The 12,181-nt window shown below is 53.6% G+C and overlaps 1 protein-coding gene across 3 annotated transcripts in view; it reads left to right on the forward strand.

Annotated features, from left to right (window-relative positions):
- Positions 1-9,440: 9,440 nt before the first annotated feature.
- Positions 9,441-12,181, forward strand: part of MTCL2 (microtubule crosslinking factor 2) — an 81,920-nt gene continuing 79,179 nt past the window's right edge. For 2 of the 3 annotated variants that reach the window (XM_087818750.1, XM_016219338.2), the window contains exon 1: positions 9,441-10,127. In XM_087818750.1, the coding sequence (XP_087674876.1) occupies positions 9,456-10,127 (672 nt within the window). In that variant the 5' untranslated portion in view covers positions 9,441-9,455. The remainder of the gene's footprint in view (positions 10,128-12,181) is intronic. The other variant, XM_016219340.2, reaches the window with a different exon arrangement.

Raw genomic sequence — 12,181 nt, forward strand, 5'->3', positions numbered from 1 at the left:
AAGGGTGTTTTTTTCTAGTCTTCTATATTTATTTCATAAACATATATATACACACATTTATAAACAGATCATACCATATATAGTGGTTTTTGGTTTTGTTTTTTTTAACCATAGATATTTTGGATTTATTTTCATACCAACTAGTTTCTCTTCTTACAGGCATTTCTTTTCTTTCTTTTTTAAAATTTATCTTTATTGTTGAAAGAATTACAGATGTCCCCCTTTTTCCCCCCATTGACCCCTTCTACCCTCACCCCCCCCCCCCCAGGCCTTCACCACAGTATTGTCCGTGTCCATGGGTTATGCATCTATGCACATAAATTATTTGGTCAATCTCCCCACCCCACCCCCCATGTATATTGTATAAAGTTCTTTTTCCATGTAACAAATGAGAGTTTCCCAAGGACGTTCAGTACCCTCTGAACACATGATTTTTATTTCATCACAGAACGTACATCATTTATTCCTCAAGTTTCGTTGGCTTCTAACTTTCTGTGAAATCAGCAGAACTGTAATGAACTTCCTTATTCATAAATCTGATAAAATCCTTTATGATAATTTCAAAAGTTGAATGCTGGATGAAAGGGCATATGCATAGCTCTTGACAAATGTTTCCAAAAAGGTTTCCTGATGCTTAAAGCTGACCCATGTCCAGGTACCTTTAGGGAGTCTCAGGGTAAAATTTTACACCCTCAAACTACAGATAAGGAAACTGCCACTCAGAAAGTGGAAAAGACTTACCACAGCCATATGATAGTATAACATGGAGACTAAGAGCACAGGCTCCGGAGTCAGGGGGTTCAAATCCTGGTTTTGCCACTTACTTGCTGTGTGTCTGTGGGCAAGTTACTTAACATCTCTGTGCATCTGTCTCCTCATCTGTAAAATATCTACCTCACAGGGCTCTTGTAAGAGTCAATGAAGATAATACCTCCAGAACTGGGATGCTAAGCCAGGTTCCATCCTTCTGACCTCAATTTGGTGAGTTAACCCACATTGCCTGGTGTTTGGTGAGCACAGGACAAATGACAGTGCTTTTGCTACCATGCCCCTCACCACCACATGCACACACACACACACACACACACACACACTGCCTCTTTGAGAGATCCAGGGCTCAAATTCCTGACAAGTGGCCACTCAGCCTCCACCTGGGCCCCTGTGGGGCAGATCGTCACTTGGTCACTCATAGCGGGGAGGAGCTCGTGGGGAAACGCAGGAACCATGGAAATGTACTCACCCTGCAGAGCTAAGCTTCTGGTGACTTCCTCCGGCCTGTCCAGCCCAATGACTTCCTTAGCGCATTTCCCAGATCTCCCAGAGAGAGGCCACTTCCAGAACCGACCCTGCCCACCTAGAGATCTGAATGGTGCAGCTTTAGCTCTACACCCTGGTGTCCCTGCGGGTAGCTGGCATCTCTGTCCTGGCCATGCTCCAGGCCCTCGTTGGCTCTTATATCTGCCCAGAGGGTGGCAGGCCCTGGCCTGGGGCCTGCTCCGGTTCCAGCTGGGAAGACCTGGCAGTGATTTTCATCTATCAGAAACTCAAATCCCACTCCCCCCCCCCACATACACACACAAAAACAAACAAGACCTGTCACCCTCAGGCCCCCAGCTCTGCCCCCAGCAGCCCAAAGAGGTGGGGACACTGAACTCTTTGGCTCTAACACAGAACCTCTCAGCTCAGCTACCAGGTGCCACCTGGTGCCTGACACCTGCTACCCGGACCCTTTTCTTATAGGGTATAAATGCTACAGGAAAGGGTTATGCTGTGGGGTTCTCCAGCAGTCACCCTCTGCTGCAGGGGAAGCCTGGGGCTGCTCCTGCTGGTTCCCCTCTCTTAGATGGGGTGACGATTCTTTCCTCATTGGCCTGCCCTGACATTAGGTGAGAGGGTGCACAGGAAGCTCAGTGTTTGGCACACAGTAGGCACTCCATCAGTGGGGGTTACTTCTCTGTCCCCAGCTCACAGTGGGACTTCAGTGAATGCTGTGCTATTGAATCAGAACTTCAAAGTTGGAAGGGGTCTCGGCAATCCCAGAGCAAACAGCTTCCACCCAGGGCAGGCTCCCCTGGAAAACATCCCACCAAGTGGCCCCCCAGTCTCTATTGGATGGGCAAGCTCGCGATCTCGCTCACTCCACCTTCACACAGCTGAGAGACCCCCTTCTGCTGGGTTTTGTGGAGAGGACTTGGGTCCCTAGGTCCTCTGCCTGTGGCCAGGTGTGCTGGGCAATGCCTCCTCTAGGAAGGGTGGGATGCCAAAAGGACTTGTATTATGGGGGAAACAGGCAAGTGAAGGGCCCTGTTGTCACCTCAAACATGGCTGTTGCAGTATGTGTTTAAACTATAAACTGTTCAGGGGTCACACACATGGCCCTCCCTTTTCTCCAGGACCCTATCCCCACCTTATTTCTCCCACACGCAGTCCCTGAACCATTGGGCACTTTGAGAAACCAATGATATTTGCTTTGCTGTCCCATTTTTTGTCCCCGCGTCCAGGAAAACCCAGAATGTGACCTGTCAGGAGCACCGATTGCCGTGCTTTCCTGATGGGATCCCATGCGCCTGCCTTGCAGCTTGCTTGCTTTCTTCCTGAGCAGACACACGCTGCCCCTTTCAGAACCGCAGCGGTCATCACCAGGGAACAACTGAAATGTCCAATAAAAGGGGGAAAGTTTAAGTGACCCAAGGAACATCCACTCCATGGATTATTTCTAAGCAGTAGAAGTGATGTTTGCAAAGCAAGGGGAAATGCTTCTGCTACCCCGTTAAGTGAAAAATAGGATATAACATTGTACGTGCAGTACGGTCTCAGCAATGCACAGCAAACCTGCAGAGTCGAGAGAAAATGACTAGAATCCCTTTGGAACACACCTGATGTTTGCGGGCTGACAGGCTTCACTCTGAACCTCAGATGGGTGCCAAATGGCCCAGCATACACCCTCTCGTCCTGGGAAGTCTGGTTTATCATTCTCCTCACTCTCAGCTCCTGACTTCATGCTTCCGTGAGGAAATAGAAGCCACCATCAGCCACCCCCTCACCTTCCAGACAGCCTCACCTCCGTCTCACCCATCTCTCTGCCTTCTCTCCCAGACAGCAGATGAAGGGTCCCTGTTCCTTTCAAAAGCTAGTCCCCCATCCCTGGATCCATCTGTCTCCCCTTCTCCTGCCCTCACTTCTCTCTCTGCTTCATCCATCTCTCCCTTGCCCTCCCCTCTCAACAACTGCCTGATTCGCTTCTCCCTACACTCCTCTTTACTCATGTTCTAGAACCAGGATTCTCTTTTAAAAATTATGTTTTTATTGATTTTAGGCAGAGGAATGGAGAGGGAGAGAGAGATGGAAACATTGATGAGAGAGACATCAACTGGCTGCCCCCTGCCCACCCCCTATTGGAGATCGAGCCCGCAACCTGGGCATGTGCACTGACTGGGAATCGAACCTCTTGGTTCATAGGTTGATGCTCAACCACTGAGCCACACTGGCTGGGCGGGATTTTTTTTTTTTTTTAATTAAAAATATTTTCAACTACTGTTGACATTCAATATTATATTAGTTTCAGGTGTACAGTGTAGTGGTTAGACAATTATATAACCTATGAAGTGATCCCTCAGAGAAGTTTACTATCCACCTGGCACCCTCCATAGTTATTACAATATAACTGACTGTATTCCCTATGCTGTACTTTACATCCCTGTGACTATTTTGTAACTGCCAATTTGCACTTCTTAATCCCTTCACCTTTTTCACTCCTCCCCTGAAACCCCCTCTCATATGGCAACCATCAACTTGTTCTCTGTATCTATGAGCCTGTTTCTGTTTTGTTTATTTTGTTCTTTAGATTCCACATGTAAGTAAAATCACATGGTATTTGTCTTTCTCTGTCCAACTTATTTCACTTAGCATAGTACCCTCTAGGTCTGTCCATGTTTCTGCAAATGGTAATATTTCTTTTTTTTTTATGGCCAAGTAATATCCCATTGTGTATATGTATATATCACATCTTCTTTATCCAATTGTCTATTGATGGGCACTTAGGTTGTTGCCATCTTGGCTATTGTAAATAATGCTATGATGAACATAGAGATACATATATCTTTTTGAATTAGTGTTTTGGATCTCTCTGAATAAATACCCAGAAGTGGGATTGCTGGGTTATAAGGTAGTTCTATTTTTAATTTTCTGAAGAACCTCCATACTGTTTTCCATAGTGGCTGCACCAATTTACATTCCCACCATCAGTGCATGAGGGTTCCCTTTTCTTCACATACTCACCATTTATTTATTGATTTATTGATGACAGCCTTTCTCACAGCAGTGAGATGATATCTCATTGTGGTTTTAATCTGCATCTCTGATGATTAGTGACATTGAGCATCTTTTCATATGTCTGTTGGACATCTATATGTTTTCTTTGGAGAAATGTCTATTCAGGTTCTTCTGTCCATTTTTTAATTGTACTGTTTGTTTTTTTGGTGTTGAGTTGTATGAGTTCTTTATAAATTTTGGGTATTAACCTCTTATTGGATGTATCATTGGTAAATATCTTTTCCCATTCAGTAGGTTGTCTTTTCATTTTGTTAATGGTTTCCTTTGCTTTGCAGAAACTTTTTAGTTTGATGTAGTCCTATTTGTTTATTTTTTCTTTTGCTCCCCTTGTCTGAGGAAATATATCAAAAATATATTATTAAGAAAAATGTCAAAGACTTTATTGCCTATGTTGTCTTCTAAGAGTTTTATGGTTTCAGGTTTTACATTAAAGTCTTTAATCCATGTAGTTTATTCCTGTATATGGTGTAAGAAAATGGTTTAGTTTCTTTTCTTTTCTTTTTTTTTTGCATGTATCTGCCCAGTTTTTCCAACACCATTTGTTGAAGAGACTGTCTTTACCTTATTGTATTTTCTTGCCTTCTTTGTCATAGATTAATTGACCATATAGACATGGGTTTATTTCTAGGCTCTCTATTCTGTTCCATTGATCTATGTGTCTATTTTTATGCCGGTACCATGCTGTTTTGATAACTATAGCCTCGTAGTATAGTTTGATATCAGGTAGTGTGATACCTCTAACTTTGTTCTTCCTTATCAAGATTGTTGTGGGTATTTGGGGTCTTTTATGGTTCTGTATAAGGAAGTTAAGAATCCTGGTTCTAGGTCAGTTTCTTTCTCCCTACATGACCTGATGTGGTTCCACGGATTTGAAATTGTCTAAATGCTGATGACTCATCACAACCTCAGACCAGCAGCTACCCTGGGCTCCACACTCATATGTCAATTGCTTATATGTGTTCTCCACTTGGATGTCTCCATAAACATCTCAAACTGAATGTGTCCAAAAAGAACTCTTCATTTCCCCCTCCAAACCTGGTCTCTTACCCCAGGCCACCTCCAAGCCTATCCTGTCTTATGAAATGACACACTCATTCATTCTGAAATTAAAGCCAGAAACTGGGAGTTGAACTTAACTTCCTTTCTCTGATCTCTCACTTCCAACCAGGGGTGTCTGACTCTTTTAAGCTCCAGAACAGATCTCAAGACTACCCTCTCCTTTTCCTCTCCACTGCCTCCACCCTCACCCAAGCCACCATTATATCTCAGAGACTGATTCAATAGCCCTTAACCCATCTTCTAGCATCTCTTCTTGCCAGCTGCCTAGTGTGATCTATATAAAACACAAATTAGATGATATTGTGTCCCTGCTTACAATTTCCAATGGCTCGTCATTGCATCAAAAATAAACCCCTGCCCAGAGCATGCCTTGCTCCTGCTGTCCACTCCAGCTTTATATTGTTTTTCTTCCATCACCCATCAAATTCCAATCACATTGACCTTCTCATTTTCTTGAACATCTATCAAGCTTGTTCCTCCTTCAGGCTCCCCTACTAATTCCTCTAATTCTTCAGCCAGTTTTTTTCATGACTGATATAATGAAAAAACAAAAAACAATCTTTAGTTTTTAAAAAAATCACTTCCTCTTAGAAGGCTTCCAGGATTTGGTCTCCATTTAGTTTCCATTTTGTTGGTCAATTTAGCAGCTTCAAGGAGAGAAAACAAACTTTTCCCACTGGGTAGTCAGTGTCCTCATTTCTTACAGTCTGATATAATTTTTTTTTCCCCTGATATAATTCTTACAATCATTTACTGCTTCATGCCTTCTTGAGTAGAGCTTTGTACAGCATACACTGTGTGCCTGAGCTGGACACTGCCCAATAATGCAGCACAACAGGCTCTGAAATTGGATGGCCCTGGGTTAAAATCAGTCCCAGCCCTGCCACTTCCAAGCCATTTGACCTTGGACAAGCATTCCAGTTGTCCATTGCTGTGTAACAAACTGCCCCAAAACTTAGTGGCTTAAAACAACAGTATTTATTTTGCAGTTTGGGACAGCTCATTTTTGCTCCCCTTGGCAGTAGCTGGGACAGCTCCAATGCTAAATTATCTGAAGGTTCACTCTCTCACATATCTGGTGGTTAGTGGGGACCAGAGCTGGAGTTGTTGGCTAGAACACCTTCACGTGGCCTCTCCATGAGGCCTGGGCTTCCTCCCAACACAGTGGCTGGGTTCCAAGAGTGAGGAGAGGGGGAGAGAGAGAGAGAGAGAGAGAGAGAGAGGGGAGAGAGAGACTGTACTGTGCTGGGTGGAGCCATATTGTCTTTTTGGCCATTCTCTGTCGGTTGAGGCAGTCACAAAGGCCTGCTCAGGTTTAAGGGGAGGGACCCCATCACTCAAGTAGAAGAGTGTCAATGCCACGTGGTAAAAAGAGTAATTGGGATGAGCTATATATGGCTGTGCCTATCTTAGGAAAATACCATTAGCCACAAGTTTCAACCTTTATGAGATCTCTACTGAAGTGCTGAGCACAGGGCCTGGCGTAAGTTCGTGCTCATGGGTCAGGAAGCTGCAGATGACCTCTCTGCCCGCCTGCAGCCAATTCTGGACTCCCAGCATGTCTCACTCCTTTTGTGGTTTACCTGGTCCGAACTAAGCCCCCGTCCAGAGCCACTACCTTGGCCCCACTCAACCCCAGGATCCCTCCCCACCAAGGCCTTGCTGCTCCTCGGGCTCTCCTGCGGCTGTAATGTAGATTCATGGCTCCCCTAAATCCAAAGGTCCTCCATGCGGAAGGGCCCTCAGCGCCCCCTGCTCAACAATGAGTGTTGGGGCTCAGACAGGACATGTGGTAGAGCTAGGATTCCGGCTCAGGTCCAAGTGGGGAGATCCAAGCCCACTCTAATTTCAGGACCATAGTGTGTTAGGAGTGGCTGAGCTGGCCTGGTCTAGCATGTCCCCTGCCTGGATTCACACCATTCAACATCTCCAACCCACATTCTGTATAGGGGTAGAAAGTGAAGCACAGAGAGGGTAAACAATTTCCAAGAGCTGCACAGCATCTCTCTGTGCCAGACCAGAACCACCTTACAAGAAACAGGAGCACCAGAGCTGGAAGGGTCCTGTCATCTGTTACAGCAGACTAGAGCAGGTGGGACTCTGAGGCCCGGGAAGTGGGGAGGGCGGCCCTGGCCGGGGCTGTGCCACACCATGTCACCCTGTTTGTGATGAAGCTCTTGGCCATCTCCCCCCATATACTCTGTGCTCCAGGAGGCCAGGAACGCACAACTGAGAAGTCTACCACTGTGTCCTTCAGGGTCCTACCTGGTGCCTGTGGACCAGGTGAGTGGGGGCAGGGGAGCTGGTGCCTGGCCAGCAGGGGTCGGAACGCCCCTGAAGAAGTGTTTCCGGGAAACCGGCCGAGTAGCGCTGCTCCCTGCCTGGCAGGATGGGGAGGCACCTGGAGGAAGGATCTGGGTGGAGGGACGCTCACACACCTGGACACCCCTAGATGGGGATGAAACCACGCCTCCGGTGAGAGGGGTAACCCAGAAACATAGTCCCTGCTGTGGGGGAGGTGGACCTGGGGCCTGCAGTGCAGCAAGAGCAGGAGGAGGTGAAGGAGCAGGACTGGGGCGGCGGGGGGGACACACTGGCAGGCGGAGGAAAGGAGAAATGGAAAAAAGGGAGGCCGGCACTTTTGGGGGAGAAAGAGCACGGGAGGGGGTAGCAGGGCTGGGAGCAAGAGGCCGCGGAAAACACAGCGCTGCCCCCCCACCCCGGTAGCAAGGGGGCGCCCCCCTAAGGGTGAGAGCCCACGGGAGGGGCACCCGAAAGACTTCTGCGGCTCTGCCCCGCGGAGGTGCCTTGACAGGAGGTAGCGGCGGGGAGCGGGAGGGGGCGGGTGACAGACCCGTGGGGAAGTCAGCAGCCGCGGAGACGGCGCTGGAAGGAAAGAAGGGGCTCCCCAGAGCCAGGGCGCCCCCAGAGCCAGGGGTCGTCCGCAGCTGCTCCTGGGCCGGAAGGCGTGGGGCTCGGGGCGGCCGTCCCCGCCCGTGCCAGCCGCCGCCGGGGCCGAACCCACTCCCAAAGCGCAGCGGCTCCCACACCTGACGGGCCGCCCGCCTCTCAGCGGCGCGGAGCCTGAGGGCGGGTCGCGGCGAGCGGGGCCGGGGCGCCCGGGCTCCGCGGAGCCTACGCCTCCGACGGGGACACGGAGACGGGGAGCCCAGCACGCCCCGGAGTGTCGGGCCTGGGCTCTCTTCAGGCTCGGCCAGTGCCCGCGGGCTGGTCGCGAGCCGTCCCGAGGCTCCAGTGTGCGAATCTGTACAATGGGCCGCCGGCCGGGTTTCGCGGGGCTGAGGGGCGGAGTCCGCGCACGCTCGGCGGGCGGCGAGGGGCGAGCGGCGAGGCGCGGGGCGTGTATGGCTGCCGGCGCCCGCGCCCCGGGGTCCGCCCGGCCTCCACCCCGCAGCGACCCCCCTCGCGGCTCGCGGGGCCCCTGCCGGGACTCTGGGCGCCGAGGAGCCCCCGCCGGGGGCGTGCCCCAGGCCCGCAGGGGAAGAGGCGGCGGCGGAGAGACCGAGGAGAGCGCCCCGGCCCGCCTGACCCTCGAGGGGGTCGCTGTTGCCTCGCAGATCCCTCCCTCGCTCGCCGCCCGCGTCCCTCCCCGCCGCTCCCGCCGCGTCCGCCTTTTGTTCGTGGAGCCGCGCGCCCCCGAGCCGAGGCGGCGGGGCGGGGAGCTGGCGGGGCTGCGCGGGGGGCGGGCCGCGCCGGGCGGAGCCGGGGCCCGGGCCGCAGCCGGACTCGGAGCCCGAGGGAGCGATCAGCACGCAGGCTGCCGGGGCCCGGGCGCGCTCCGGGGGCGCGGCGAGGCCGAGGGGGCGGGCACCGGGCGGAGCCGGAGCCGGAGCCGGGGCGCCTGGCGACGAGCTGGCCGCTCTCTCCGAGCTCAGAGCAGCGGAGAAACTGTTCGGCGGGGGCCGGGGCCTGAGCGCAGTCCCGGGGCTGAGGTGGGCCTAGAGGAACCGCGGCCGGAGCGGCGCCCGGACCGCCCACAGGGGTGCGGACGCCGGGCGGGACCGGGCCATGCGCGCCGCTCGCTGAGGGCAAGGGAGGCCGAGATGGAAGCGCCGCCGGGGGAGCCCCCGGCCCGGGGCTGCCGCCCCCCGCCCGCGCCCGCGCCCGAGAGGAAGAAGAGCCACCGCGCGCCGTCGCCGGCCCGGCCCAAGGACGTGGCCGGCTGGTCCCTGGCCAAGGGCCGCCGCGGCCCAGGCCCGGGCGCCGCAGCCGCCTGCAGCGCCGCGTCCTCCGCGCGGCCGGACAAGAAGGGGCGCACTGTGGCGCCCGGGGCGCGGGGCTCAGGGACGCGGGTCGCGGGGGTCCGCACAGGAGTCCGTGCCAAGTGCCGCCCGCGTCCAGTGACCGGGCCGCGGCCGCCTCCACCGCCGCCCAGCCTCACCGACAGCAGCTCGGAGGTGTCCGACTGCGCGTCGGAGGAGGCGCGCCTGCTGGGCCTGGAGCTGGCGCTCAGCGACGCGGAGTCCGCGGCCGGGGGCCCGCCGGGGGCCCGCGCCGGGCAGCCGCCCCAGCCCGCGCCGCCGGCAGAGCAGCCCCCGCGGCCGCCCGCCTCCCCCGATGAGCCGTCGGTCGCCGCGTCGTCGGCGGGGAGCAGCCGCCTGCCGCTCAGTGCCTCGCTCGCCTTCTCCGACCTCACCGAGGAGATGCTGGACTGCGGGCCCGGCGGCTTCGTGCGAGAGCTGGAGGAGCTGCGCTCGGAGAACGACTATCTCAAGGTTGGGGCGCTGACGGGGGAGAGGGGCCCCGGGAGGCGCCGGTTGTCACCACCCTTGGGGTTGAGGCACTCGCCGGCCCGCTGCCCCACTGAACGAGCTGGGTAAAGGGGCCTAAACCGTCCGGGACCACCCTCACATCCCACCTCCCATCTTGTTTGGGGAACCCCCGAGAAGGAAGCTGTTTGAGGAGACTGATTTGGGAAGGGGAGGGAGGGTGGGAAGCTGCTCTGGAGGGCGCCGGGATGCGTTACTTGGAAGGCGGGATGGGTAATCAGTGAGGGGCCGGCCCTCTGGCTTCAGCTGCTCAGACCCCCATCCCGGGGACAGAGGCCAGGCCCTTGGTGGATCTCCTTTTTGGGACAGGCACTGGTGTGCATGCTGCCAGGGAGACCTGTGTCCAGCCCGTGCCAAGGAGAGGCTGGAACAGCATCCTGAGTCTTTCTTTACTCAGGGCTTTCCCTGGCACAGGCCTGTCCCCGCCTGCCTTGCAGGGCGGTTCCCTGTTTGAAAACATGACATCTGGGAACATCCCTTTGGCTGGAGTCCCACTTCCGCCCAGTCTAACGGTCCCACCGCCTGGGAGGGTGATGTCGTGGGAGAACCGGTTCAGAGGAGGCTTCCTAAATCCCGGTATACTGCCTTCTGGCCTCTCTGGGGCAGACCCTGTGTACACACGGTTCCATTGCCCCTCGTGGCCTGGCCCATGTCCTTCCCGTGTTCCCATTTAGAGGAGGGAAGCTGCCTACCTGAAAGGGGCATTTCCTCTAAGCATGTGGGGACCTGAGAGCTTCCCCGGGACAGCGGGCTTTGCCTTCACCCTTTCAGTGGACATGAGCACCTGCCATGTGCAGGCCAGGCTTGGCACTGTGGCAGCTTTAGGGACAGCCCAGACCTCACGTGTGGACCTTGGCCAGGCAGACTGGAAGTTTCATGGGCTCTAGTCTATTGCCACTGGCTGGGCACTGTTTGGGAAGAGGCTGAAATGTTACCTGCTCTTGTCAGTTGATGGCCTGGCACAGCACCCAGAGTGCTCCTGGCCGAGAGCCACGGAGTCAACAGCACTCTGCTGATTTATGTCTGCCTGGCAATACTTAGCTTTGCATTGTGGCTCTTCTGGCCAGATGCATTTCTCTCTCATTAGAGTTTTTGAGGTCTTGCTCAACTATGTCTCCCCCTCCCCATTTCCCCAGGATCTGCTATCCAGCATGTGTTCAGTAAATACAGGGCCTGTCTGAATCAGGATAATCCATCCCTGGTGAAGTCTTCCCAAAGGCCCCATTCAGTGTTGACAATCAGGGCTTCATTCAGCTCCTATAGTTTTCAGAAGCCAGTGGTGAGGAGAGGACAAGTAGAGGGTGGGTAGAAGGAGGGAGACAGGCCAGAAGGAGGCCTGGCCCTGGCCTCTTGGTGCTCTGAGCTGCTTCCTATACTTACTGCCTGAGATGCTCTAAACTCACACCCTGAAGTCCTCACTCCCAACTCCTGCCCCCACTTTTCACCCTGGGTAGAGAAGATGGGCCATAGAGCTTTGCTTTAGGGTCCCCTCATGCACCCACCCCTGTGGCCTGCTGTCCATCCCAGGAAGGCACCAGGCAGAGCTCCGGAGTCCATCTGAGTCACCCATGACTGTTAAGATGAAACTTAGTCTCAGAAGGCTGGGGGTTGAGTCCAAGGTCTCACAGAGACCAGGGCCTGGCTAGAGACTTCCCACTGCCTAGGCCAGGGCTGAGCCTCAGTTTCACCCACTCATTCAGTGTTTCAGGCTTTGTGTGCAGGCCTCAGGCCACTGTTGGATTTGGGATCTGTAGCTTCCGGGCTGTGTGATCTTGGTCAGGTTACTTAGTGTCTCTGGATCTCAGTTTCCTTATTGTAAAAAGACACATTACCCAACACATTTTCCAACCTTAAGGGTTAAATGAGATAATGTGTGCAAACCACTAGAGCATCTGGCATGTAGTGAGCCTTGGATGAGAGTAGCTGTCATCACTGCTCTTCTGAAGAGGTATGTGACACATTTCCATGGATGCCTTTTATGTTCTCTTGTGGGTTCTGTG

The sequence above is a fragment of the Miniopterus natalensis genome, chromosome 7 (assembly GCF_054644295.1).
Source record: "Miniopterus natalensis isolate mMinNat1 chromosome 7, mMinNat1.hap1, whole genome shotgun sequence".
NCBI classification, from domain to species: Eukaryota; Metazoa; Chordata; class Mammalia; order Chiroptera; family Miniopteridae; genus Miniopterus; species Miniopterus natalensis.